General features: G+C 43.1%; 1 protein-coding gene across 3 annotated transcripts in view; it reads right to left on the reverse strand.

Moving 5' to 3' along the window:
• LMTK2 (lemur tyrosine kinase 2) overlaps window positions 1-25,962 on the reverse strand; it is an 83,736-nt gene that overhangs the window by 17,763 nt on the left and 40,011 nt on the right. For all 3 annotated transcript variants that reach the window (XM_061208194.1, XM_061208193.1, XM_061208192.1), the window contains exons 6-9: window positions 21,282-21,369; window positions 10,149-10,285; window positions 3,383-3,467; window positions 2,325-2,446 (exon numbers count right to left, since the gene is read on the reverse strand). In XM_061208194.1, the coding sequence (XP_061064177.1) occupies window positions 2,325-2,446; window positions 3,383-3,467; window positions 10,149-10,285; window positions 21,282-21,369 (432 nt within the window). The remainder of the gene's footprint in view (window positions 1-2,324; window positions 2,447-3,382; window positions 3,468-10,148; window positions 10,286-21,281; window positions 21,370-25,962) is intronic.

A 25,962-nucleotide genomic window follows, 5' to 3' on the forward strand; every position in this document is an offset into this window, starting at 1 on the left:
GCCTTGGCACTGAGGTCCTGTGAATTAGCGGACATGTGGGAGCGTGAGTACGTGTGTGTGTGCTGGCGGGGAAGTGTAGTCCCAAAGAAGTTGTAACCACAGAGCTGGCCCTTACTTGGACTTACAGCCCAAACTCACACCATCTGAGTGCTCTAAAAGATCTTGAGCTGGATACATAAAGCCCTGAATTAGAGTAGTCCCTTACATGACGGGACAGCCAAGTACCTGACAAAAGCAAATGTGGACCCTCTCTGGAGAAATGTTTCTCAATTTTGGGTTTCCAAGATCCTCACCATAAAAAAGTCCCCAAGGAAACAAACCACCATCAAGAGCCAGCAAGATCAAATCCACAAAGACTTCAGACACTGGAATTATCTGATGTAGATCATAATCAAATAGACCTCCTAAAACCGAAAAGCCAATATCTGAACTACAGAATTCAATAGAGAGATTTAATAGAAGAATAGACACAGCTGAAGAGAGAATTTTAAAAAGAGAATTAGTGGATAGAGCACAGGTCTGAAAAATTATCTAGAGTGTGGCACAGAGAGTCAAAGAGATGGAATATATAAAAGAGAGAATAAGAGACAGAAGACAGAGCAAGAAGGTATAACACATATCTAATCAGACTTCCAAAAGGAGAAAAAATGGGGCAGAGGCAGTATTTGAAGGGTAAATAAGGGCTGTGAACACCAACCTAAGATATGAAAAGCCAAATAAATCCCAAGCAGAGAAACAAAAAAATCCACAGCAATACACATTATAGTGAAGCTACAAAAATCAAAAGACAAAGAGAAGAGTTTAAAAGCAGCCAGAGAAGAAAAAGTCACGTTACCTTCAAAGAGCTTAGGGAGATTTACAGCTGACTTCTCAAGAGCAACAATGGAAGCCAGAAGACAGTGGAGTGAGATCTTCAATATGCTGAGAGAAAATAACTGTCATCAAGTAAAAATATACTTCAAGAACGAGGACAAAATAAAGGTACACTCAGACCTACGGAGAAAGACCTGAGAATCTATTACCAGTCGAACCTCACTAAAGGAAATCCTGAAGGACATACTTCAGACAAAAGGAGAGTGATCCCAGATGGAAGGTCTGAGATTTAAAAAAAAAAACAAAAAACAGCAAAGTGATTTGATTACGTGGATAAACCTAAACAAACACTGATGCTAAAAAAAATAATAGTAATGTCTTGGGGGGTTAAAAGAAAAAATCAACATACCCAACAATAATGACATATAATTGCATATGTGTGTGTAGAGTAAAATTAAACCAAGTTAAAGTATGTTAAAGTAGCCTGGGGCCCTTGTATTGCTCAGAAACAGGGCCAAGATGAGAACTACTATTAGACTAAGTTAAGTGAAGTATACATGTTATAATTTCTAGGGTAACCAATAAAAGTATAGGAATAGAGTGTACAGCTCCCAAGCTAAGAGGAAAAAACAGTTCAAAAAAAATCAAAAGAAGGCAAGAAGAGGGCTTCCCTGGTGGCGCAGTAGTTGAGAATCTGCCTGCCAATGCAGGGGACACGGGTTCGAGCCCTGGTCTGGGAAGATCCCACATGCCGCGGAGCAACTAGGCCCGTGAGCCACAGCTACTGAGCCTGCGCATCTGGAGCCTGTGCTCCGCAACAAGAGAGGCCGCGATAGTGAGAGGCCCGCGCACCGTGATGAAGAGTGGCCCCCGCTTGCCACAACTAGAGAAAGCCCTCGCACAGAAACGAAGACCCAACACAGCCATAAAATAAAAATAAGTAAATAAATAAGCAAATACGGTTAAGAAAAATATATTAAAAAAAAATACTAGATGCTTAAAGTTAAATTTAAAAAAAAAAAAAAAAGAAGGCAAGAAGAGAAAAAGAAAATAGAAAAAGCAGGACAATAACACAAAAAAGTGTAGACATAAATTAAGGAAGCTGTAATAGAAATTGCTAAAGACTCAGATACATTTTTTCAACTTCCATTAAACTGACATACATCTCAGTATTACATAATGGTCCAAACCTTTCTGTTTTTTCATTCACTTCAATAAATATTTACTAAACATCTATTGTAAGCCAGGCCTTATAGTAGGCAAAGAAAATAGCCTTGGTTCCTGCTTTTATGGAGATTATTACTGTCAAATGGGTAAGAGAAAAGTTAACCGCATCATGGCAACTGCGATAATTGCTATGATGTCAATAAATTGTTTTTTTTCACACCATCAGGCACTCTGGTGTTCCTCCGTCTTATTCAATTACTTTCCCTTAAGAAAGTACTTGAGAAGAAAGAAGTCAGGACTTTGCTAACAACAAAAGCCTAACAGAATGATAAATCAATACATACCAGATATTACTATACTTAGTTTGATCTGCAGTTAGTAGTCTGTCTTGAAAGCTGGTTACTAATTCTGGAGCAGTCCATCGCAGAGGGAAAAATTTTTTATCATCTGTTTCAATATAATCCTCCTGTTTTGTTAGAAAGCACATAGAATTTTGAATTTTATAACACTTTTAGTGAGCTCAATGATTTAATTCCAGGTCATTCTCAGAAAACACAAACTCCACCCCAAAAAAACATGTCAGAAAAAGAAGGGGGGCACGAGACCAACCTTCTGGGCAGAAGGTGGGTGAGGGTTTCCCTGAAGCCTCCTGGGCCTCATGAGCTGGTCTCTGAGCCATGAACGTTTGCTCAGTCATCCTTCCTGGAAAAGGAAGGTACGCCGTGTCTGATGCACAGAACACAGACTCTGAGCAAAACATCTTGTAAAATATGCTGGGCCGTATCCCCGAACAGGGGAGTGGGGCGGTTAATGAGTAAGAGGGCAGGCTTTCGAGTCAGACAGACTGGTTGAGTCCACATTCAACCATTTACCAGCTCTGTGACTCTGGGCAAGCAACAAACATGCTCAGCCGTCTTCCTGATCCGTAAGATCAGGAAGACACACCTACCTCCCTTTACACTGAGGATTACATGAGATCGTGCAGGCAAGTACTTCATAGTGCCTGGGTGGTATACAGCAAGCGCTCAAGACGCTAGAGCTACCATGTAGACAAAGAACTGACTTACATTTGCGTGATATTTTTTTGCCCCACATTATGGCACCTCACTCAGCTGGGCTACGCAAACACACACAAATAAAAATCTCACATGCTTCATTTCTTTTCTTTGGGGATATAGTTATAACAGAGTTTAAAAATCCAAACCCCAAGCTTACCGAATTTGAGCTGAAATTTTACTGAACATGTAACAGAGAAATATTTATATGACGTGTATTTTATTATACAGGTAGCAATAATTATTTACCCAGCTTTCAAAAAAGGCATGGCATTTCGTGATATGGCCACTTCATGAGTATGAAATTAAATCAGGTCAAGGAGAGGACCCTTAAACCTTTGGCTTACCTTGTACCTGCTGAATCCTATTCCATAATCTCCCACTTTCACATTTAAGTCCGAGGTAAGAAAACAATTCCGCAGGGCTAAATCACTGAAAACAGAAAGAGTGAAGTGAACACGAGAACCAGGAGAGTCAACACCCAGGATGATGTGACACGAAATTGCTATGGATAAAGGCTCTCTTGAGTAAGCAGCTGGTGTATTGAGCTCCCTGCTTAATAATTCGTGTTTTAAAATCCTTTTTCACAGAAAAAGGTAATACCATATTCCTAATTACTTAAAGAATGGAGATGATCAGATTTTTTTGTAAATCACTCTGACTGCTAAGGTTAAATACTGACCATATCCGTACCTTGTTCTGCATTAATACCAGATTTATGGCTCATTTCCTAGTATTTTTAGAGTTACCAAGAAAGAATTCTAAATTGGCTAAATTGTCTGAATTTTTTTAAATAACTTGCATTACCTGAGTAATAGTCTAGTAGTAGTCTCTTTAATGTAAGTAAAGAAGAATAAAGTTACAACTTCAAGCACTCGAAAATAATCTACATTATTAAAAATGTTTGGTTTTTAACTCCTTTTTCAAAGATATGCAAGCATTATAAGGAGACCCTTTCCAAATCACTCTCATCTCTTCCAAACTCCACCTCCCCAAGAGGGAGGCAAAGAGCATATTTTCAAGACTCACTTAAAACAACTTACTTACATAGTTTATTTAAGAACAAGTTAATTTTCAAAAACACCTAATTTGAAAAGTAAAAACTACTTTTTCTAAAGGAACTTCCCATAAAAACAGCAGATTACATTTTTTAGATTTCAGCTTTACCCCTTAGAATCTTTTTAATTATCAACTGGCACATGAATAAAAAAGCCACTAAATTAAAATAGAATCGGATACCTAATTTATAGTTTTAAATCACAAATAAAAGTAATCAGAAGCTGAATTTCTATAGTCCAAAATTTAAAACATTTGTCTTTATATGACTGGAGAAGACCAAAAACTTTATCAAATTCTTATTTTCGATGATTTTAATTTCCAAAGCTCACATGTCTGAAATGTAACAATAATGAGAATGAGGACAGCAACAGCTAAGGCTGATGTACTTCAATGACAGCCTGGTGTGTACAACGACACTGATCCAATCATACAATAATGGCTAATGTGCGCCAAGCACTTTACACAAGGTGTTTCTCTAAGCACCTGACACGTATTAACTCACTTAATCTTCACGACAAGCCTTTGAGGTGGGCACTATTATGTTCCCCGTTTATAGAAAAGGAAACTGAGGCACAGAGAACTGAAGTGACTCTGCCAGGGTCAGTATTTCCGTCTTTCACCGTCAATAACCACCACCAACAATCCATTACCCGTCAGAGCACGGTGCCGTGTGTGCAGCTGCTCCTCAATAAACATGCTGATCTCAATTGCCAGTTAGATGTGTTCAATTCTTCTTTACACTATGTTTACAAGCCGTATTTTCACGGCGCACCATCCAGAAGCCATCAGGCCTGTGGAGGCGTCTGGGGAAAACCTCAGGACATCCCTACTGTTATAGATAGTATACAGGCACATGTGGGAGATGCTGCGGGTTTGGTTCCAGACCACCGCAATAAAGCATATCTTGCAATAAAACGAGTCACATGAATTTTTTGCTTTCCTAGTGCATAGAAAAGTGATGTTTACACTACACTGTAGTCTATTGAGTGTGCAAGAGCGTTATGTCCAAAAAAGAAAAAACAATGTATAAACCTTAATTAAAAAATACTTTATTGCTTAAAAAATACCGAAATAATTACAATAAGTAACATCAAAGATCACGGATCACAGATCATCGTAACAAACATAACAACAATGAAAAGGTTTGAAATATTGCGAGAATTACCACCATGTGACAGAGAGACAGGAAGTGAGCAAACGCTGTTGGAAAAATGCGCTGACAGACCTGCTCAGCAAAGGGCTGCCACAGGCCCTTGATTTGTAAAAAACCGCAGCATCTGCGAAGCGTGATAGAACGAGGTGTGCCTGTAGAAACTTCCCATCTCAAGGAGAGAAGTGGCCCCAGTCTTTTGGAGTGAAGGAAGAAAGGGAGGGGGGCCACACGTGGGCAGGAGAATACAAGGCTCTAAGGCAGCCTGACCCTCTGGACCAAAAGCTGCACCCGTGCGGCCCTGCAGGTCCTGCCGCAGAGGCTCTGAGCACCTCCAACCAGAATTTCTGGAGCCCTTGTAAACAGATCCTTCTATTTATTTATGTATTTATGTATTTATTTATTTATGGCTGTGTTGTGTCTTCGTTGCTGCGCGCGGGCTTTTCTCTAGTTGTGGCAAGCGGGGGCTACTCTTCGTTGTGGTGCACAGGCTTCTTACTGCAGTGACTTCTCTTGTTGCACAGCACAGGCTCTAGGTGCGTTGGCTTCAGTAGTTATGGCAAACGGGCTCAGTAGTTGTGGCTCGTGGGCTCTAGAGCGCAGGCTCACTAGTTGTGGCGCACGGGCTTAGTGGTTCCGCGGCATGTGGGATCCTCCCGGACCAGGGCTCGAACCCGTGTCCCCTGCATTGGCAGGCAGATCTTAACCACTGCGCCACCAGGGAAGCCCCAACAGATCATTCTCAACCTCCCCAACACCTGTGTCCTAGGACCAGAATTAAAAGCTGGGTGCCAGCGTTCCGGCCGGGGTGTCTGCGTGTCATCTGTGGCGGGGCAGCAGGGCGAGGCCAGCAGGGCACCTGCAGAGCCCCTGGCACCTTCCACTCAGGCCACTAGACCCACTCCAGGACCACCCAGCTGCCTTCCTCCTTGCCTCTCTCCTCACACATGTTTCCTGCAGGTCTTCAGATACAGGAAAGGAGAAGCTTAGATAAAAGATGAAAAGTTATACCTGCAAAAGACCTGCGGCTCTCGTTATAAACGACATTGTGAAACTCTTATACGATTCAACTCTCAGAGAAGTTGCTCTCAGGGGAGGAGGAAGTGCTTCTCATTACCTGAAAACCAGGGGTAATGAGGAGGAAAACAATGGTGTGACTGAGAGAATTTCTTCTAAACCTGCTCCCTCCCTCTACCCCAAACATCCCGTCACCAGACTGCAGTGGCAAAAGCACTGGACAAAGTCAGAGACCTGGGAACGAGTCTTGGCTCCACCGCTAAGAACTGTGTGACTTCGGGCTAAGTCAATTGACACATCAGAGCCTCAATTTTCCTTGCTAAAAAAAGGGGGGGCCTAAGCTGTAAGGGTTAACTCATACGGTTTTTATAAGAATAAAATTTTTTTAAATATGAAATGTTTTCAAAACATTGAAGTGTTATCCAGATTCTAAATGATGATATAATTCAATTCAAAATTAGTAAAAATAAACACTCTCTGAAGGCCAACAACATGCCAAGCTAAAGAACAGGAAAACGCAAAGGTGTAACTTTTTAACAGCAGAGGTAACTCTTGACGTCAATGGCTGGCTTGGGTCAGGAAATACAAACATACCCAGTATATTCTTCCTTCAAGTTGAAAAACAGGTCTAGTGGCAAAGCTGCCAAGCGATCCAGCCCTGAAAGGCTCTAAAGCTCTGGCCCCGTCCCCCTTGGCTGGCAGCACTCGAGGTGGCCTCAGCTGTCTGTGGGACCCAGCCGCGTGAGCAGAGCCGCCGGACGCAGGAAGCGTGCGTTCACAGAGGAAAGGGGTTCTAAACAGCTTCCCACCCCGAGTCACAAGGAAGCATCACCACTTGTTCTCTGCTTCCACTGGAATGAGAGTTTACCCATCTCCAGGAGGACTGCTCTCATGGAAACACCTCAGTGTGGCTGGAGCCATTTCCAAAACCATCCTCTCCTCTATTTACGTTACCACTTAGGGTCTCCCAGAGACCCTGAATTCCTGATCAAAAGAGCAACAAACAACCGAAAGTTACAGAATACTCTTCTAGGGCTTGGCCCACGTTACCTTATGTAATCTTGACCAGAGCACCTCAGGGCAAGATTATCCCCATTTCATAGAAGAAACAGGCGCAGAAGGATTACGGAACGCGGCTCACGCTGGTAAAGCTGAGGAGAGGCCCCGTAACAGCACCAACCTGCCGTTGGCAGCCACGAAGGTCTAAAAAGAAAAATCCCTACGTGGGTTGTGAAGAGACTCTGCCACTTACCACTTGAAGGGGGGATGCAGCTCACAGAGATATAGGTAGAGGATTAAGGCAAGAGGACTCCGACATGGCACAAAGAGGCAACTCTGCTTAGGGTTTGGACAGCTTTCACCCCTGCTTATCAGGTCAGCCCCCATCATGCTTCTCTTCCCCGACACACAACACAGCCAGCCCACAGGTCTACAGCAGTCCTTCCTAACCCTCTCACACATACCTTCTGTGTAAGCTGGGTTATATGAACACTGGGCTCCTGTAACACTGGACACCCACACTCTTAGGGCTGGATGACTTAGTCACCTCGGTGTTTCTCAGCAGAGAGTAACTTTAACTTTAAAACTGGGCAAATCCTACAGAGGTCCTTTCATGCACAGCTGCCACCTGGGTACTCCTCAAGGCCACCGTCACACAGGTCTCCAGCTATGTGCGCCACCACAAGGCCCACACCGCGGGCTGGATGCCCTGTGCACTTAGCTCATTGCAGTGACCTGGTGGCTTCTCATGGGAGCTGCTCCTTCAGGAAGACTGACAGGCTGGGGACAGGAAGTCCCAGGCCCTTGGCCAGCAGGGCAGGATGGCGTGCAGCGTAACACACTGGCAGCTCCTGCTGTTTACGTGGCCTTCACGAATGTCACGCGTTTGACTGCAGAAACACAGGCTACCCAAGACCCAGGCACACGTCTCCCCTTAGACGATACGTAAAAATAAAATTTAACTGGGGGTGCTTTACTAGATCAGCTTCCAGTTGGACATGTAGGATATTCTATTTTCAACCAACACAGAAAGTCCGACTTTGAGTTAGCAAATAAATATTCTAAAGTCCAACTTAAAAATACGCTACTATGTATTCAATATCTTATAATAACCTATTGATATAATGACAAATAATCTGAAAGAAATATATATATATATATCTCAGTCACTATGCTGTACATGTGAAACTAACGCAATACTGTAAATCAACTATACTTCAATTTTTAAAAGATGCTATTACGCTGTGCTACGAACAAAAAAATAAAGCACAAAATTTTGCCCCAAATGGAAATTTTACATAAAATATGGCTACTTTTTAAAATAAAATGAAACAGTTGTCAATGGTTTCAAGAATTTTCTTTACCTTGAGTTTATGCACCTGAATTAAATCCAAACCACGTGAGTAAATTTATCAACTTTATTTGTTCTAAAGCTCACAAGATTCTAAATTAAGTAAAACTTTAATCTAAAGAAACTCACAGGAAGATAACATTTACTCTGACATCTTTGCCAATTTTTAAGATACAAGAGTAGAAACCGACTTGGGCTTTAAACACAATTTCTAGCTGTCTTTGATAACTTTATGTTGCTGATTCTGATATGATATTCTTTTTAAATGCTCCATTCTCCAAAATCTAAAAATTCCTACACCAAGTATTAGGTAATAATCATCTGTGTTTCACAAAAGATTAACAATACAAATATGCTGGGAATTAACCTGTTATGAAGTTAAAAAACAAAATATAAGATTTCTCCATTATAAAACAAATAGATCTTTATATTTTGAAGTTTTGTGTAAGGGTTTCTGCCTTGGGCCTGAAGAAACTCATGATCTTCTGGGTCTCTTAAAAAGCACTTTATCAGAATGATTTGCTCACTATGCAAGCCAGACAAGATCGATGTGTAAGAAAAATGTGAATTTTCCTTCTTCCCACCCTGAAGTAATGTTGAGAATTTGATAGGTATTTTTCCATGCCTGTTCATACACACACACACACACACACCCACACACCCACACCCCTACAAATACAAGTTTTCTTTTTTTTTAAACGTTGTCGTATTATAAATATACTCCTGTGCAACCTGCTTTAAAAAATACATAATACTTCATAGACATCCTCCACGTCAGTACACACAGGCGCTCCTTTTCAGGTCTTTGGATTGTTAAGAGTTAAATGACTTAAAGTCAACTAAAGAGACACTGCCCAGTTCGTCCAGAGAAATAATTTTAAACATAAATCAGAGCTCAAAAGGCTATTCACAGAATCATCATCTCAGACAGGACTCAAAGGCCTTTGTTGTTTTAATTACGGAAATTACATGGACGATCTGAACAAGATACGATGCGCTCCAGAGGGCTGCAGCTATTCAAGTAGGAACAGAAAGGCTTGGACAGAAACGTGTCATCCCGACCACTGTGCCGCTCACACACAACCCCCGATCACCCCCAGCCTGGCCTGGGTGGCGTTGGTCGGAGACCAATGCTGTGACCTTCTATGAGAAGATGATGTCAGCCCCTCAGACCCCTTCTTCCCGTCTCCGGAACGGGAGGCGGGCCACACCGTGAAACCCAGCGGGTAGAGTCGGAGCCTGAAGCTGACAGGAGGAGGATGCAAGACTGGAACTGTTCCCTCTGCACTCTTTCGCATTCTTTGAAATTCTGGGACTAATTTCTAGGCCTTGGGCTGTATTAAGGCACTCTGTTCCCCGGCATTGGTTTAAATGGAGCCCAGCTCAACCCTTATTCTGACACTGGGCAGGAGCGGACACCTTGTTTATACATGGAGAGTTCACGTTACAGCTGGTCCTCCTTGAGCTTCCTGCGGGGCCTCTTCCCACACTTTCGGGGTCAGCAGCGCGGGAGGTGCACGCGAGCGCAGGGACCCACCTGTGCAGGAAGTGCCGCTTGTGCATGGCCGCCAGCCCCGCCGCGATCTCGCACGCCAGCCTCTGCAGCAGCACGGTCCGTGCATCCCCCCGCGCCGGCTCGGGCTCGCCACCGCGCAGGTGAGCCTTCAGATCGCCCTGCGGAAACCAGCCCAGGTCAGTCTCCAAAGAGGACCGGGGGGACAAACGGGCATCTCCACACACGCCTCAGCTGACCGAGAGGCTAAGATTACTTATTGGAAATTATTTCGATTTGAGCTTAATAAAGAATAATCTCACCCTGAACAAGTGTGAAATTACAAAAAAGCAATTCCAACCAAATACTTCAAAGGTAGAGAAAACACTCTTCTCCTCTTAGGATCATTCTAAATTAAACATTAGTTTACCTTTGTTATATAAACACACGGATAACAACAGTTAAAAAAGATAAATTGGCAATAATGCACAATTTAAGTGCAGAACTACAGAAATTTCCAGGTAACTAAGAGATGAGATGGAGAGTAAAAGAAGTGCCATTCACACCACCTTCAGGGATTCCAGGAGAACATCACATCACAAAGGCCACCACCAAAGCACTCATGAGCAACAGAGAGGGAGATGAGGAAAGAAAAATGGGTGGAAGAGGAGGAAAAAGTACTCTCAGTGCCGGTAACTGCTTCAGTTCTCTGCCGGCTTCCCCAGGGCCCCATGTTGCCCAGAGACCACTGCGAGAAAGAACATTCTAGCCACTCCAGAAAAATTTATGATGTTAATTAAATAAGCCTGTTCAAAGGACAGCAGCACCGGCAGGAAAATGGACAAATTCACATTTAGACACCCAGCACACGTGTTTCAATGCCGAGTACCCCACGTATTTGCACAGGACTCCCCTATCTTATCCTGTTTCTGTTCATGACTTTAATTTTAGGGCTGTATGTCTTGGGGGATTTATAGTGTATCTCTTTTGGGAAATACACTTCTGAGGCAATCTTCCACATTCTGCTTACCACATGATTAAGTATTTATTGATGAGATTTAATTCCAAGTTTAAGCTTTATATAATCAGTTAATAAAATTTAGAAAGCAAGCCAACAGCTTTCACTTTTCTTTACATCTGAGTCAAAAAAGACTCCAGAGGAAGGAAATTTTTCTCAACCAATTAAAGATTCTGATACATTTCTTATAACTGCTACTGAAGATAGCAAATTCCTCCCAGAATTAAACTTTAAAACACAATATTCCTTTACTAGCATTTGTCCACACTGAATAATAAATACATTCTAATGTAACTTCTAGGTCCACACCAAGAATCTAAATTTGTTTTCATTCCCAGTTTCCATCATCTTAATATGAACGATAATGTTGATATCAATAACCGTTACCACCGGAGCTTTCGAACGTGTGCCAAGCACTGTTCTTGGAGTTTCCACACCTGTTACCCTCAAATAACTCTCACAATTTAAACCACTTTCCAGATGTGGAATAGGCTTCGGGAGGTTAAGAACTTTGCCCAAGGCCACAGAGCTAACAAACAGTGGGGCTGCACTTCTACAGTTTACCAACTTGTCAAGAAAATTCTATTTGGTGAGTAAATCAAATTAGTACATAGATCAAATCGATTATTCTATAAGAATGAACGTCCAGTAAATTAAAGCCAATCACACAGCTGTGGAGGAGTCTCCCAAACTGAGTGAACTGCTCTGCCAGGGCAGCAGCTGCCCCCCTCGGGACCAAGGTGTGTGCTCACCCACGTCACGGTCCTCCTATTTCTTTGCGAATGTGGTGCTTTCCCCTTTTGCTCCCCTAGCAATTACAAGCTGCTCCAGCGGAGAAACAGACACCTTTCCCTCCCCTTTAAAAATACACGTCCCTCCTCGTCCCAACCCCACCTTCACCCAGGCTAGGCTCTGTCCAGCATGGGAGTGGTGGGAATAAACCCAGCTTTGGGCGACAATTAAATTAACCCAGAAAAACTCCAGCAAAAAGCACCAGGCTACAGGTTAATGGGATTTTCATTAAGGTAGCTCATATGAAAACAAAGAGCTGAAGTTTATTTACATTACCAGTGAAATGACCACTTACATGCATCTGTCTAACCCCTTTCTTGCAATATCCATCTAAGGAAAAAACTACCCTCACACAAAAGTAGGATTATGCTGTGCTGCATCTGGCCACTTCTCAAAACAAACAGAAGCTTCGGGCAAACAGCAAGTACTTCCCAAGTGACTTTGGCCATGAAGGCAGGAATGGCAGAGTGGGTGTAGTTATTTTTCAAGGTTACCTAAAGCATATTCCTTACCACTCACTGTTCTAAAGTTATCTTCTCCCCACAATAGGCCACTCCCCAGATTTCACTAGAAGATAAAGTATAATAAACAGAAGGGGATTTTGCTTCAGACTGCTAACGCTCTGAAAGTTTCCAGCTTGGCAAAAACTAAAAGCCTCTCCCAACCCACACTGGGGGGAGGCAAAGTGAGCTCGACCCCAGAAAATACATCTCTAACCTGGGGAGTAAACATGAGCGATTACTGAGGAGCCCGATGACTGTTTCTCAAGGGTGAGACCTGTGATGGGTTGAGAGGGACTCTTTCTATGTTCTAGAAAGAGCCTCAGAGCTCTCCTGGCACCACCATTTAAAAGAAAAATCAGCATAAAATCTTTAATTACAGAAAAAATTTTTATATTATATAAGTACTAAAAATTGACTCATTCTATCCAAAACAGATAAAGCTGTATTTAGATATCTGGCTTATTTTATTTATGTTTTAATGATGCCTAGTGAGTAGACAGGGATTATTACTTTGGTCCATTATTTGAAGAGAAAAACACTGAGAACAGCAATGTATTCTGAACTAAAATAAAGTTTCCTTTATCCAAGTTTTAAAAATTTCTTAGATCCTCCCTAAACTGTGCCCCTCTGCAAAATACTCAAAAAGAAAAATGTATGACACTAGATGGCAGCAAAGTGCTTATACTAAGATCTCAGATACCAGAGCAGCCCCTTGGCCGACTTCTTGGAATGAGTCACTCGAAGACCTTTAGATGGTTACTCACAAGGGTCCTCTTAAATCCCAGCATCAGCTGCCATGAGGGCTTTGTCCAGCTTTTCGCAGGACACTGAGAACAATGAATTAACTTCAATACAATGTAAAAACCCAACAAGTAAATAGCTTTATAACTGAAAAATTAGTTGTTTATACATTTAATAGAAGGATTTGGGAGGAAAATTTATGTTTTTAAACAAAACTCTGAGGACTTCCCTGGTGGCGCAGTGGTTAAGAATCCGCCTGCCAATGCAGGGGACACGGGTGCGAACCCTGGTCCGGGAAGATCCCACATGCCGCGGAGCAACTAAGCCCGTGCGCCACAACTACTGAGCCTGTGCTCCACAACTACTGAGCCTGTGCTCTAGAGCCTGCAAGCCACAACTACTGAAGCCCGTACGCCACAACTCCTGAGCCTGTGCTCTAGAGCCCGTGAGCCACAACTACTGAGCCTGTGTGCCGCAACTACTGAAGGCCGCACACCTAGAGCCCGTGCTCTGCAGCAAGAGAAGCCACCGCAGTGAGAAGCCCGTGCTCTGCAACAAAGAGTAGCCCCCGCTCGCCGCAACTAGAGAGAGCCCGCGCGGCAATGAAGACCCAACGCAGCCAAAAATTTTAAAGATTTAAAAAAAAAAAAAAAAAATCTGAGTGAAAGGAGGAAAGAATGGCAGCAACAGCCTCGTGCTCGGTGTTCACTGACAAAATGAAACAGGGAGGTAGGGCGGGAGCCCTGGGAACGCCCCCAGCCCGAGGGTTTCTTAACTCCCTCAAGCCCTCTGACTGCGCCTACTTTTCCCTCCACCACTCGAGTCCCGCCCCGCCCCCCAACATCCACACCTGCACAGCACCTTCTGTTATCACGGTTTATTCTCCCTGAGCCCATCCCTTCTCTGCTCAAATACCTCTCAGGTGAATCCCACAAAGAACCAGCAAGCGCCCCTCTGCCTCCAAACCCGGTTCCCGCTCCCACCCCACCTCCCTCCCCTCTTCACGGACAGACGCCTCAAAAGCCGGGTCTGTGCCGGCTGGCCTGCCTCCTGGCCCCCCAATCTCTCTCGAACCCCCCACCCCCCAACAGGCTGGGCTCTAGCTACTCCTGCTGGGCAGGACCAAGTGAGGGGCCCGTCCCTTCCTTCCCCACCGGTCTCCTGGCTTTCTTCCGAGCTCACCGGCCACTCCTTTCTGGGGCCCCTGTGCTGGACCTTCCCCCTTACTGGTCCGTAGGCGTCGGCACGCCCAGGGCTCTGTCTGTGGTCCTCATGCCTCCTCACCGTGACACTCATTCCCGGGTGATCCTATCACCCTGTGGCTTTGAAAATCACCTCTCATACATTTCTCTGGCTCAGACCCCTCCACCTCCTGAGCCCCAGACTCATCTGTCCAGCTGCGGACTCGACACCCTTCCCTAGATGCCCTAAGAGGCACCTCAAACCTAACACGCCCAGTGCAAAGCTCCGACGATCTGCTCCATCTCAGGAAATGGCATCACCGCTTTCCCAGTGGAGCAGGCCAAAACCAAAGTCCTCATTCTTGAGTTTCCTCTCTCCCTAGATGCCCACATCCAACCCATCACCAAGGCCCGGATCTATTTTCACAAAGAGCCAGGGCCTCGGGGCCCAGGGCAGCAGCCACGTGTGGGGAAGTGGAGCCACTGGCAGGGCCCGGGGACCGGGGATGTGCCGCCCCTACCAGCCGCCCCCCATTTCAAGCCTGATGATGCCGTGTCATTGCTCTGCACGTGTCCCTCCTGCTGGCTCCGAGTGAGAGACACCGTCTATGTGCACCTCTGTTCCACGGTAAGCCCATGTCCTTTCTTTTCTACTGCCGCTCCCGAGTGGCAGGGACACACCACCCATCTCTGCATGGGAGGGTCCCAGGGCATGGGCTTACGTAACGAACTCATTTACAAATAAGACACGTGCGTGGACTAGGCATTTTCTGTACAAAAGGCCAATTCGAAAATGGAGGCTTCCCACTGGTGGAAGACAAATGTACAGCCATTAAACTACCTGATATAGAAGTATATAGAATAAAATGAAGTCATCAGTTAAAATCCCCACTTTGCCACAAGCAATCATGTGACATCAGGCAAGTCAATTAACCAAAGAAGAGAAGACAGAAAGCCTGGTCCTGAGGTCGGGCATGGGTGTGGCCCCAAGAGGCCCTTCATCTCTTGCAGCCCGGTTTTCTAATCTGTAAAACGAAGAAGACTGAGTCAAGAAGACTCAGTGAAGGAGAAGCAAACACCTCAGGCCCAGCACAAGGCACAGGTCGGAGCCCTCCCTCCTCACACCGCCACCCCTGTGTGGGCAGCGGCCAAGCTTCCCACAGTCCTGGGAGCCCGGGACCCTGCATCCCTGCCTCTCCTGAGCGGCTGAAGCAAGCCCGGCACGCAGAGGACTGTGGAAATCTGTACACGACACCAAGATCGCTCCCTTGCAAAGAAAAGACTATCATCTCTTGCTTCGGAGTCCGGTGACAGAGGAAGAAACTGCTGACTCTCACAGGAGATAAGACGGAGTGGAGGTGATCTACTTCCTTGTCTTTATCACCTGGGCCTGCAGTCTGGCCTCCAAGTAGTTGGTCTCTGCTTGTCACCTTTCCAGCTGATCTTTCCCAGCGGATGCCAACCAGCCTCTCCTAACGCAGTGCTCTCTCACCCGGTCCCCACGCCACCCACCGTGGGACCATCTATCGCCCCCCACCACACCCCGGTCCACATGCAAAGTTGAGCTTCCCTGCCTGGCTCACGCTGTTCCTATGACCCTTTCCTGCTGAGGAAAGTCCATCCACCCACCTGTCCACACTCAGACCAAACACCACTTCCTTTGTGAAGCCTTCCCAAAGGAGCCAGTGAGCCTAGTTAGAATTGCTACACAGAACTACTCAAACCTTTAAATTATCAATTAAGAAACTAAAAATGAATAAAAATAACTACCACTTCCTGAGCACCTACTATGCCTACAGGGTGGGCAGTATCACCCCCATTTTACAGATGTCTACACTGAGGCTTAAAGAGGTCCCCAAGGTGATACACAAGTAAGTGGCAGGACCTGCATCTGAAGGCAGGCCCGCCTGGCTCTACAGGCAGGAAAGGCAGGATCAGGGTGACTCACCCGTGTTCCCGGGAGCACCGGGCACAGCTCTTTGTACTCAACAGGTGCTCATACATTTCTGTTGAGTGACCCTTACCCCCGAACAATCTTGCCCGCATAGACATGTGAGAGCACGTGTGAGAGCACGGTGTACCTCCTATGGCCACAAGTTACACACAACATGCTGCAGTGATCTCTCCCCTCACGAACACTGCACCATCAGCAGTACACATCAGTTGACTCTGGTCCAGCTACCAAACTCAGAAGAGTTTTCATTTTCTTTCATAAAAATTCTAAGATAAAGTGCTTTTCAGAGACTGGTAATTCCATCTCACAAGGAATGACTTAAGTAAGTGTGAAAATATTCTCTCCTTTCTCCTTAAAAGATGTTATCGCTGAGCATGATCACTGCCTGGTGACGACGGAAGAGGCCAACATTCACTCAATAGCTCCTGACCTACTAAGAACATGTGAAGATAGTGGCTCCTTTCACTGTGGCTGCAGCTGCTGATTACCAATGCTGGCTACAGGCCTCTGGCCTCTGGACCCTGGCCAGAAGGTGCTTTTGCCCTGAATGACGCCCCTCTGCTCAGTCTGGCCTCCTTCTGGGAGGGTTCTGGGGCATCCAGGCTGGGAGCAGGGCTCAGGTGAAGCCAGGCTTTGGGGTGTGCTGGGAACGCCCCTGCAGTCCAGGCAGGAAGGCACCTCCATGGCTCACGGGGCTGACACGAGCTGACCGTTTCTGCCACCTGGTCTCTGCACACACTGAGCCCCGAGGACCTAACTGCAGGGCCAGTGCCCCCGGTCAAGGCCCAGCCCTCGCTGCCCAGGAGCTGGTCCCTCTGCAACTTACTAGGGTCCAGAGATGATAAGAACGAAACCGCCCTCGGAGATAAATGTGACATCACTGCCGGGCAAGGTAGGGGGCTCCCTGGGTTAACGGCCTTTACCTTGATATGAGGCTGGACATTCCAAGTGCTGACTGACAGATTTCCCAAGGGCATACCAGCCTCCTCCAAGTATACTTAACAGCGGTACAGCCCCTTCCATAATAGTAGGTAATTAACAATGTCTTTTGTGTGGTAAAAACCACGTAACATAAAATGACCACCTTAAGTGTTTCTAAGTGTACAGCTGAGTGGCATTAAGTACCCTCACGCTGTTGTGCAGCCATCACCACCGTCCGTCCACAGAACTCTCTTCCTCTTCCCAACTGAAAGTCTGTCCCCATTAAACACTAATTCCCCATCCCCACCTCCCCCCAGCCCCTGGCACCCACCCTTCTACCTTCTGTCTCCGTGAGTTTGACCACTCCAGGGACCTCATATAAGTGGAATCCTACAGTATTTGTGTTTTTGTGACTTAGCTTCTTTCACTGAGCACAATGACCTCAAGGTTCTTCCATATTGCAGCATGTGTCAGAATTTCCTTCCTTTTTAAGGCTGAATAATACTCCAGTGTATGGATGGACCCAATTTTATTTGTTCAACCACTGATGGACACCTGGGCTGCTTCTGCCTCGTGGCTACTGTGAATAATGCTGCTGTGAACACGGGCATGAAAATGAGACCCAGGGACTTCCCTGGCGGTCCAGTGGCTGGGACTTCGCCTTCCAATACAGAGGGTGCGGGTTCGATCTCTGATCGGGGAGCTAAGATTCCACATGTCTCGAGGCCAAAAGACCAAAACATAAAACAGAAGCAATATTGTAGCAAACTCAATAAAGACTTTAAAAATGGTCCACATCAAAAAAAAAAAGAAAGAAAGAAAAGAAAATGAGACCCTGCTCTCAACTGTTTGGATATATGTACCTAGAAGTGAAATTACCAGATCATGTGGAAATTCTATTTTAATTTCGGGGAGAAAAATTATTGTTTTTTAATTTTACTATTGATCAATGTACCTTTGGGCAGTGCACTTAAATAAAAATGGCTATTAGCTCTGCACTGCCAGTGAAAGCTTTTGGTGGGGATGAGGGCTCCTTCTAGATGTTCAGCCTTCAGGAGTGACTGAGGAGAGTGAACATGACTTACGAGAGTCACATAAAATGTGTTTCAAGAAGTCACATTTCCTAATTCTGGAGGGCTGTATCCATAATCTTCATCCCAAAACATGAAAGCCAACAGAAATGTAGGTAAGTTAATATGTATGTTCTGAATACTTAGTCTAGTGTAAGTACTTGGAGAATATGCATTTGAATCTGAGATAGAAAAGTACGAGGGAAAAATTCTATAAAAAGAATGTTGGGGACTTCCCTGGTGGCGCAGTGGTTAAGAATCCGCCTGCCAGTGTGGGGGACTCAGGATCCTGCCCTGGTCCAGGAAGATTCCACATGCCGCAGAGCAACTAAGCCCATGCGCCACAACTACTGAGCCTGCACTCTAGAGCCCGCGAGCCACAACTACTGAAGCCTGCATGCCTAGAGCTCGTGCTCCACAACAAAGAGCAGCCACTGCAATGAGAAGCCCACGCACCGCAACGAAGAGCAGCCCCCGCTCGCCACAACTAGAGAAAGCCCGTGCGCAGCATCGAAGACCCAACACAACCAATAAATAAATAGATAGATAGATAAAATTAAAAAAAAAAAAGAATGTTGACTTAACGAAAAACATGTATTTATCATATTTACATAAAAATAATGTCTGTACAATGACAGTAATACAATCTTGTCAATACTGGGTCATTCATGGTAATTGTAAAGGAGTTGTTTGTGTTTTTTGTGATGTCTTAGTGTTTCTTTATAAGGTATAAACTATTCCCAAGAAAACCAGGCAGCTTCATTTAAAAACAAATTAGAGGGCTTCCCTGGTGGCACAGTGGTTAAGAATCCGCCTGCCAATGCAGGGGACACGGGTTCGAGCCCTGGTCCGGGAAGATCCCACATGCCACAGAGCAACTAAGCCCATGAGCCACAACTACTGAGCCTGCGCTCTAGAGCCACAACTACCGAGCCCATGTGCCACAACTACTGAAGCCCTCGCGCCTAGAGCCCATGCTCCACAACAAGAGATGCCACCGCAATGAGAGTAGCCCCCGCTCACCGCAACTAGAGAAAACCCGCGCGCAGCAACAAAGACCCAATGCAGACAAAAATAAAAAAACAAAAAAAAGCAAATTAGAACAGCACTAAAACTAAACCCATTACCTGAACCCACTTAGAAGAAAACATTAAGCTTTTACTATTCCAGGAAAAACAACAACATTGTCTAGTAAAACTTTCAGGAATGGACAAACAGGGTGAAGAATAAGAAAATGCCAAAGTACATGAGCTAGTTTTATAAACCACCTCGATTAGCCTGGAAACGTGCTACTTCAAGAAGATGGTGATTCCTGCTGTTATTTCTGTTACAGTCACTCATGAAGAACGTTCCCATTTTTATTTATAATCAATATCAGGAGCTTAGGGACCCAAAAAAGATACCATTAAATGTCTCAGAAAAGCAGAACTCTGACAAGCAGACTTGTCTCATCACATAAAAATGCATCTTTGGTCTTCTTTCCTCACATGCTGTGTCACCTATCATACTGGTCACCAAGAGCTAGACTAAAAGGAGTTATTTTCGTATTATGATAAGTGAGGATCATACATACCATAGCTCTGATAATTCTGAGATAATCAAAACCAGCTACGCAATAAAACTATGAGAAACATCCTTGTGAACTCCTTCCTCTTCATTCTCGTGCCTCTATTAAATAATCAGGCTAAATGGCAATTATCACGTGTCTGCTTCCTCTAAGTAGGAGACCTAGAGGACAATGGCCAGTTTTCTCTCTGGGTCCCTTGAGAACAGCACGCTGCCTTTCTACACCAAGTGTTCAATCAGGAAGCACCCTCCATGACGGGGGAAAACGTGGGGAGGGCACAGAAAAGTAGGATTAACTCTGGTTTCCTTACATGGAGAGAGAGCTTTACGAGGTCCCAGCATCTCTGGAGAAGGGTTAAAATACTGATTAATTTTAGACCTTGTTACACTAAATATGCATGTTGTAACTTCTAGTGTAACCATACACAAAATTAAGAAACAGTATCTAAAATAGTAGATGGGGAAAACTGAAACAAACAAAAAAATTCAAGAATCTAAAAGAAGGCTAGAAAAAAAGCAAAAAAGAAAAGTTGAAATAGGTAAAAAAATAATACACAACAGGCACATAACATTCCAAATATCTCGTAGGTACAATAAACATAATTGGATGACCTATTCCATGTTAAGTGACCGAGACTGACAGGTTAATAAAATTCTAACCGTAAGCTAATTACAAGAGATGTCAACCAGAGAAGAGGATTGACAGAGATAAACCAGGCAAATTCTAACCAAAAGAAAGCTGGCATAACTACATTAACATCAATAAAAACAGACTTAATCCTCAGTAATGCTTTTAATCTTAAAGAGAGTGCATTCATAATGATAAAAGTTTCAAATTAAGGAAGTTATATCAACTCTAAATTTGGATCCCTGACACAGCAGGGTATCAAAATGTACAGAGCAAAACAACTAGAACTATAAGGAAAAATAAGGAAAATCCATAATCAGAGCAAGAAATTTCAACATGCCTCTCAATAACTCATAGAAAACTGACCCAGGCTCCCTCTATCCCTGCCCCCTCCCCACAAATCAGAAGGATACAAGAGATTTGAACAGCCTCATAAACTTGACCCAAAAGATGCATACAGACATACTGTACAGATCACCAGAAAACACGTTTTTCTCCCCAGCATCTACAGATAGAATAAAACACTGACCCTGGGGTAGAGGTGAACATAGCCTGGAGCAGAGCTGCAGCTGACCCACAGCCAATGAGAACCACTTTGCTCTTATCAGCCACTGAGATTTGGGGGGGTTACTATAACATAACCCACTGAAAGCTAATATATCGAGTTTATTAATAATTTTTCTTTGGAATTAACTAGCTGGGACAGAAGTGAAAGCAGTCCCTCATCCAGCATTTCCATCTGTCAAAAACACTTTGGTAAAAAACTTTTGAATACTTGACTTTGAATTTCTACTGAAAACTTACCAAGTCACAGAACTCAAACACCAGAAGATAGGGGATTGCTTCTACACACTGTCCAACACACTGAAGAATATTTGGATGTTGAAGAATACTGGTAAAAATAAAAGTCATAGTATTGTTCATGAGGGAGCAGGCTAGTAAAATTGTTCAAACAGTAACCGCAAATTTAACATTCTTAACGATTTAAATATGATCAACTGAAAAGAGCATAATAAGATTCTATTTAACAGATGTATTCTAAGTTATGTAATGATTAAGTAATTCAAAGCCAATCAGGCAAACATTTTCACAAATTAAAACATCTCCTAACATAAGAATCTTTAACTTTAGTAATTTAACTTTATAGATATCATTTTGAAGCATCGTTTAAAAGAAGGCAAACTATATTCAATGAGCATTTCAACCCACATAATAAAATACTCAGTTACCTCTTAGGCTATCTAGCTTATATACTATTTTCATAAATCACAGTACACACAAACTCTTTTTGGAAAATATTTTGTCCAAAACAAAGTTAAAAAAAAAAAAAAGATACGCCAAAATGGTTTTTTAAACTTCAAAACTTTATTTTGAAGCAATAATGAATTAAGAGTAAGTTGCAAAGATAGTACAAAGAGGTCCCATGTTCCCTTCACCCAGTTTTTCCCACTGGTGACGCCTGACACAATCAGTGCAATCCCGAAACTAGGGCCCTGTCACTAGGGTGCGGTGTGTGCTTCCAAGTCCTGTTATCACATGTGTGGATTTGTGCAACCACCACTCAACAGAAATGCAGAACTGCCCCCCACCACGAAGATCTCCCATGCTACCCCTTTATAGTCACACCGCCGCTGCCCCCAACCATTCCTCAGCCCTGGCAACCACGAATCTGGTTTCCTTTTCTATAATGTTCTCATTTTGAGAATACTATGTAAATGAAATCACACAGTATGTGGCCTTCTGAGATTGATTTTTTCACTCAACACAATGCCCTCCAGATTACCCGAGTCACTGCCTGCATCAGCAGTCCCTTCCCTTCTACTGCTGAGCAGGATTCCATGGCTTGGATGGACCATAGTTTGTTTAACCGGTCACCTATGGAGGGCATTTTAGTTTTTCCAGTTTGAGGCTACTATAAATAAAGCTGCTATAAATAATCACACAAGAGGTTTTGTATGGAAATAAGTTTTCATTTCTATGAGATAAATGCCTAGGAGTGCAACAGCTGGGTTACAAGATGTGATGGTTAATTTTCTGTCAACTTGGCTGAGCCACAGTGCAGGTATTTGGTCAAACATTATTCTGGACACTTCTGTGAGGGTGTTTTTGGATGAGATCATCATTTAAATCAGTGGACTTTCAGTAAAAGCAGACGGTGCTCCAAAATGTGGGTGGGCTTTGTCCAAAGAACAAAGACTAGCCGCACCCAGTGAAGAAGGAATTCTGCCAGCAGATGGCCTTTGGACATGAACTGAACAGTGGCTCTGCTCTGGGTCTCCAGCCTGCTGGTCCACCCTGCAGACTTGCCAGTCTCCATAACTGCATGAGCCATTTCCCTAAAATAAATTACCTATCTATCCATCTATCTCTCTCTCGCTATCCATCCATCCATCTATCTATCTCTCCATCCATCCATCCATCCATCCATCTCTCTCTATCCATCCATCCATCCCTCTATCCATTCATCTATCTATCCATCCATCCATCTATCCATCCATCTATCCATCTTTCCATCCATCCATCCATCCATCTATCTATCCATCCATCTATCCATCTTTCCATCCATCCATCCATCCATCTATCCATCCATCCAACTATCCATCCATCCATCTATCTATCCATCTATCCATCCAACCAGCTATCTATCTACAGATTCTACCAGCTCTGTTTCTCTGGAGAACGTTGACTAATACATACAGTGGTAAGTGTATGTTTAGTTTTTTAACAAACTGTCAAACTATTTTCCAAAGTGGCTGTACCATTTTACATTCCCACCAGCAATGTGTGAGAGATCCAGTTTCTCCACGTCCTCACCAGCATCTGGTATCGTTGCCATTTTATTTTAGCTTTCCTAATACTTGTGAAGTGGTCTCTCATCATGATCGTAATTACCCTAGTTAATGATGTTCATCTTCTCATTGCTATCCATAGATCCTCTTTGGTGTCACTTGATGTCTTTTGGATTGTTTATTTTTGTTTTTTACTGTTGAGTTTTGTCTATCTCTCTGCCAAAAACACAGTCCTAATTATGTAGCTATATGAGAGGTCTTGAAATTGGGTCAAATGATTCCTCCAATTTTTATTCTTATTTTTCATAATTGTTTTGGCTATTCTACTTTTGCCTTTATATATAATTTTAGAATAACCTTGTATATAGGTTTTTAAAATCTTGCTGGGATTTTGAAAGGAATTGCAGGAATCTGACTGGGAAGAATGGACATCTTCACGAATCTTCCAACCCATGAATATGGTATGTCTCTTCGTTTGTTTAGACCTTGATTTCTTTCATCAGTTTCTATAGTTTTCAGCATACAAGTCCTGTACATGTACTTAAGTATTTCTTTTTTGTTTTTGAGTGAATATAAAAGTTATTTTATTTAAAAGTTGGTTTCCACACGTTCACTGATAGTACACAGAAAAAAAACTGACTTTTGTATGTTGATCATGCATCCTGCAACCTTGCTGAATTCTCTTACTAGTTCTAGGGGATTTTTTTTTTTTTTGGAGATTCCTTGGGATTTTCTGCATAAACATTTTCTGCATATAAACACAGACACTTATGTCCTTCTTTCTGATCTACAGGCTTCTGAATGTTTCCTTTTCTTGCCTTATTGAGCTAGTTAGAACTTCTGGCTCTTATTGAATAGCAGGGATGAGAGCGAACATCTACGTCTTTCTTGATCTTAGGGATAAAAGCATTCAGTCTTTCACCATTAAGTATGATGCTAGATGTAGATTTTTTGTAGATGTTCTTTAATAAGTGGAGGAGATTCTCATCTAATTCTAGCTTTCAAAGAGTTTTTATCAAGAATTAGTGTGGAGTTTTGTCAAATGTTTTTCTCCACCAACTGACAGGATCATGTGATGTTTCTTCTTTACCCAGTAATTATGGTGGATTACACTGATTGATTTTCCAATACTGAATCAGACTAGCATTCCTAGAATAAATTCCAATTGGTCATGATATATAGCTTTTTATATATTTGCTAATATTTTGGTTAGAATTTCTGCATCAACATCGATGACAGATATTGGTCTATAGTTTTCCTTTTTGTGCTATCTTTGTCAGGTTTTGGTATCGGGGTAATACTGGCTTCATAAAATGAGTTAGGAAGTGTTCCCTCCTCTTCTATTTTCTAGAAAATATTGTGTAGAATTGGCATTAATTCATCTTTAGTCATTTTGTAGAATGCTTGGTGAAACTGTCTAAGCCTGGGGATTCTTTTTCAGAGTTTTTAAGTTGCAAACTCCATTTCTTCAATGATTATAGGTCTATTCAAATAACCTATTTCATATTGGGTGAGTTGTGGTGGTTTGTGCTTTTTGAGTAATTGGTTCATTTCATCTAAGTTGTCAAATATATATATACGTAGAGCTGTTTGTCCCTTATTATCCTTTTGATGTCTGTAGGGTCTCTTTCATTCCTGATATTAGGAATCTGTGTCTTCTTTTACTCTCTGTCAGTCTTGTTAGAGGTTTGTCAATTTTATTCTTTCCAAAGAGCCAGCTTTATGTTTCAATGATTTTTATCTACTGTTATTCTGTTTTCACTTTTATCGACCTCTGCTCTTATCTTTAATATCTACTCCTTCTGTTTGCTTTGAGTTCAGCTTGCTCCTCTTTTTTTGGTCCTTTAAAGTATGAGCTTAGGTTATTGATTTGAGACTTCTCCTCTTTTCCAGTGTAACCCCCCTACAGGTGAGGTGGTGTTTCTTTCTCCCTGCTTTTGAGATTTTTTTGTCTTTCGTTTTCAGAAGTTTGATTATGATGTGTGTTGGCATGAATTTCTTTGGGTTTATCCTGTTTGAGATTTGATCAACTTATGAATCTGTAAGTTTGTCTTTTCAAAATGTGGAACATTTTCCAATTAATATTTCTTCAAATACTTTTTCTATCCACTTTCTATCTCCTTTCAATCTGGGATGTCTTGATCTTTTGTTTAAGTCCCCCAAGTCCCTGAGGCACTTTTCATTTTTTTAAACCTATTTTCTTTTTGTTGTTTGAACTGGGCGATATTTATTGTTTTATCTTCAACTTCACTGATTTTTTCCTCTGTCCTCTCCATTCTGCTGTTGAACTCATCCACTGAGTTTTTACTTTGATTATTATATTTTTCAGTTCTAAAGTATCCACTTTGGTCTTCTTTATGTAGTCTATGTCTTTGCTGAAACTTTGCTTTTTTCATTTGTTTCAAGGGTACTATAATTTTTTTTCAATATAAATTTATTTATTTATTTTATTTTTGGCTACGTTAGGTCTTCATTGCTGCACACGGGCTTTCTCTAGTTGCGGCGAACGGGGGCTACTCTTTGTTGCAGTGCATGGGCTTCTCATTGCGGTGGCTTCTCTTGTTGCAGAGCAGGGGCTCTAGGCATGCAGGCTTCGGTAGTTGTGGCGCATAGGCTTAGTTGCTCCACGGCATGTGGGATCTTCCCAGACCAGGGCTCAAACCCATGTCCCCTGCACTGGCAGGCGGATTCTTAAC

This window comes from Eubalaena glacialis, chromosome 13 (assembly GCF_028564815.1).
Source record: "Eubalaena glacialis isolate mEubGla1 chromosome 13, mEubGla1.1.hap2.+ XY, whole genome shotgun sequence".
Taxonomy (NCBI): Eukaryota; Metazoa; Chordata; class Mammalia; order Artiodactyla; family Balaenidae; genus Eubalaena; species Eubalaena glacialis.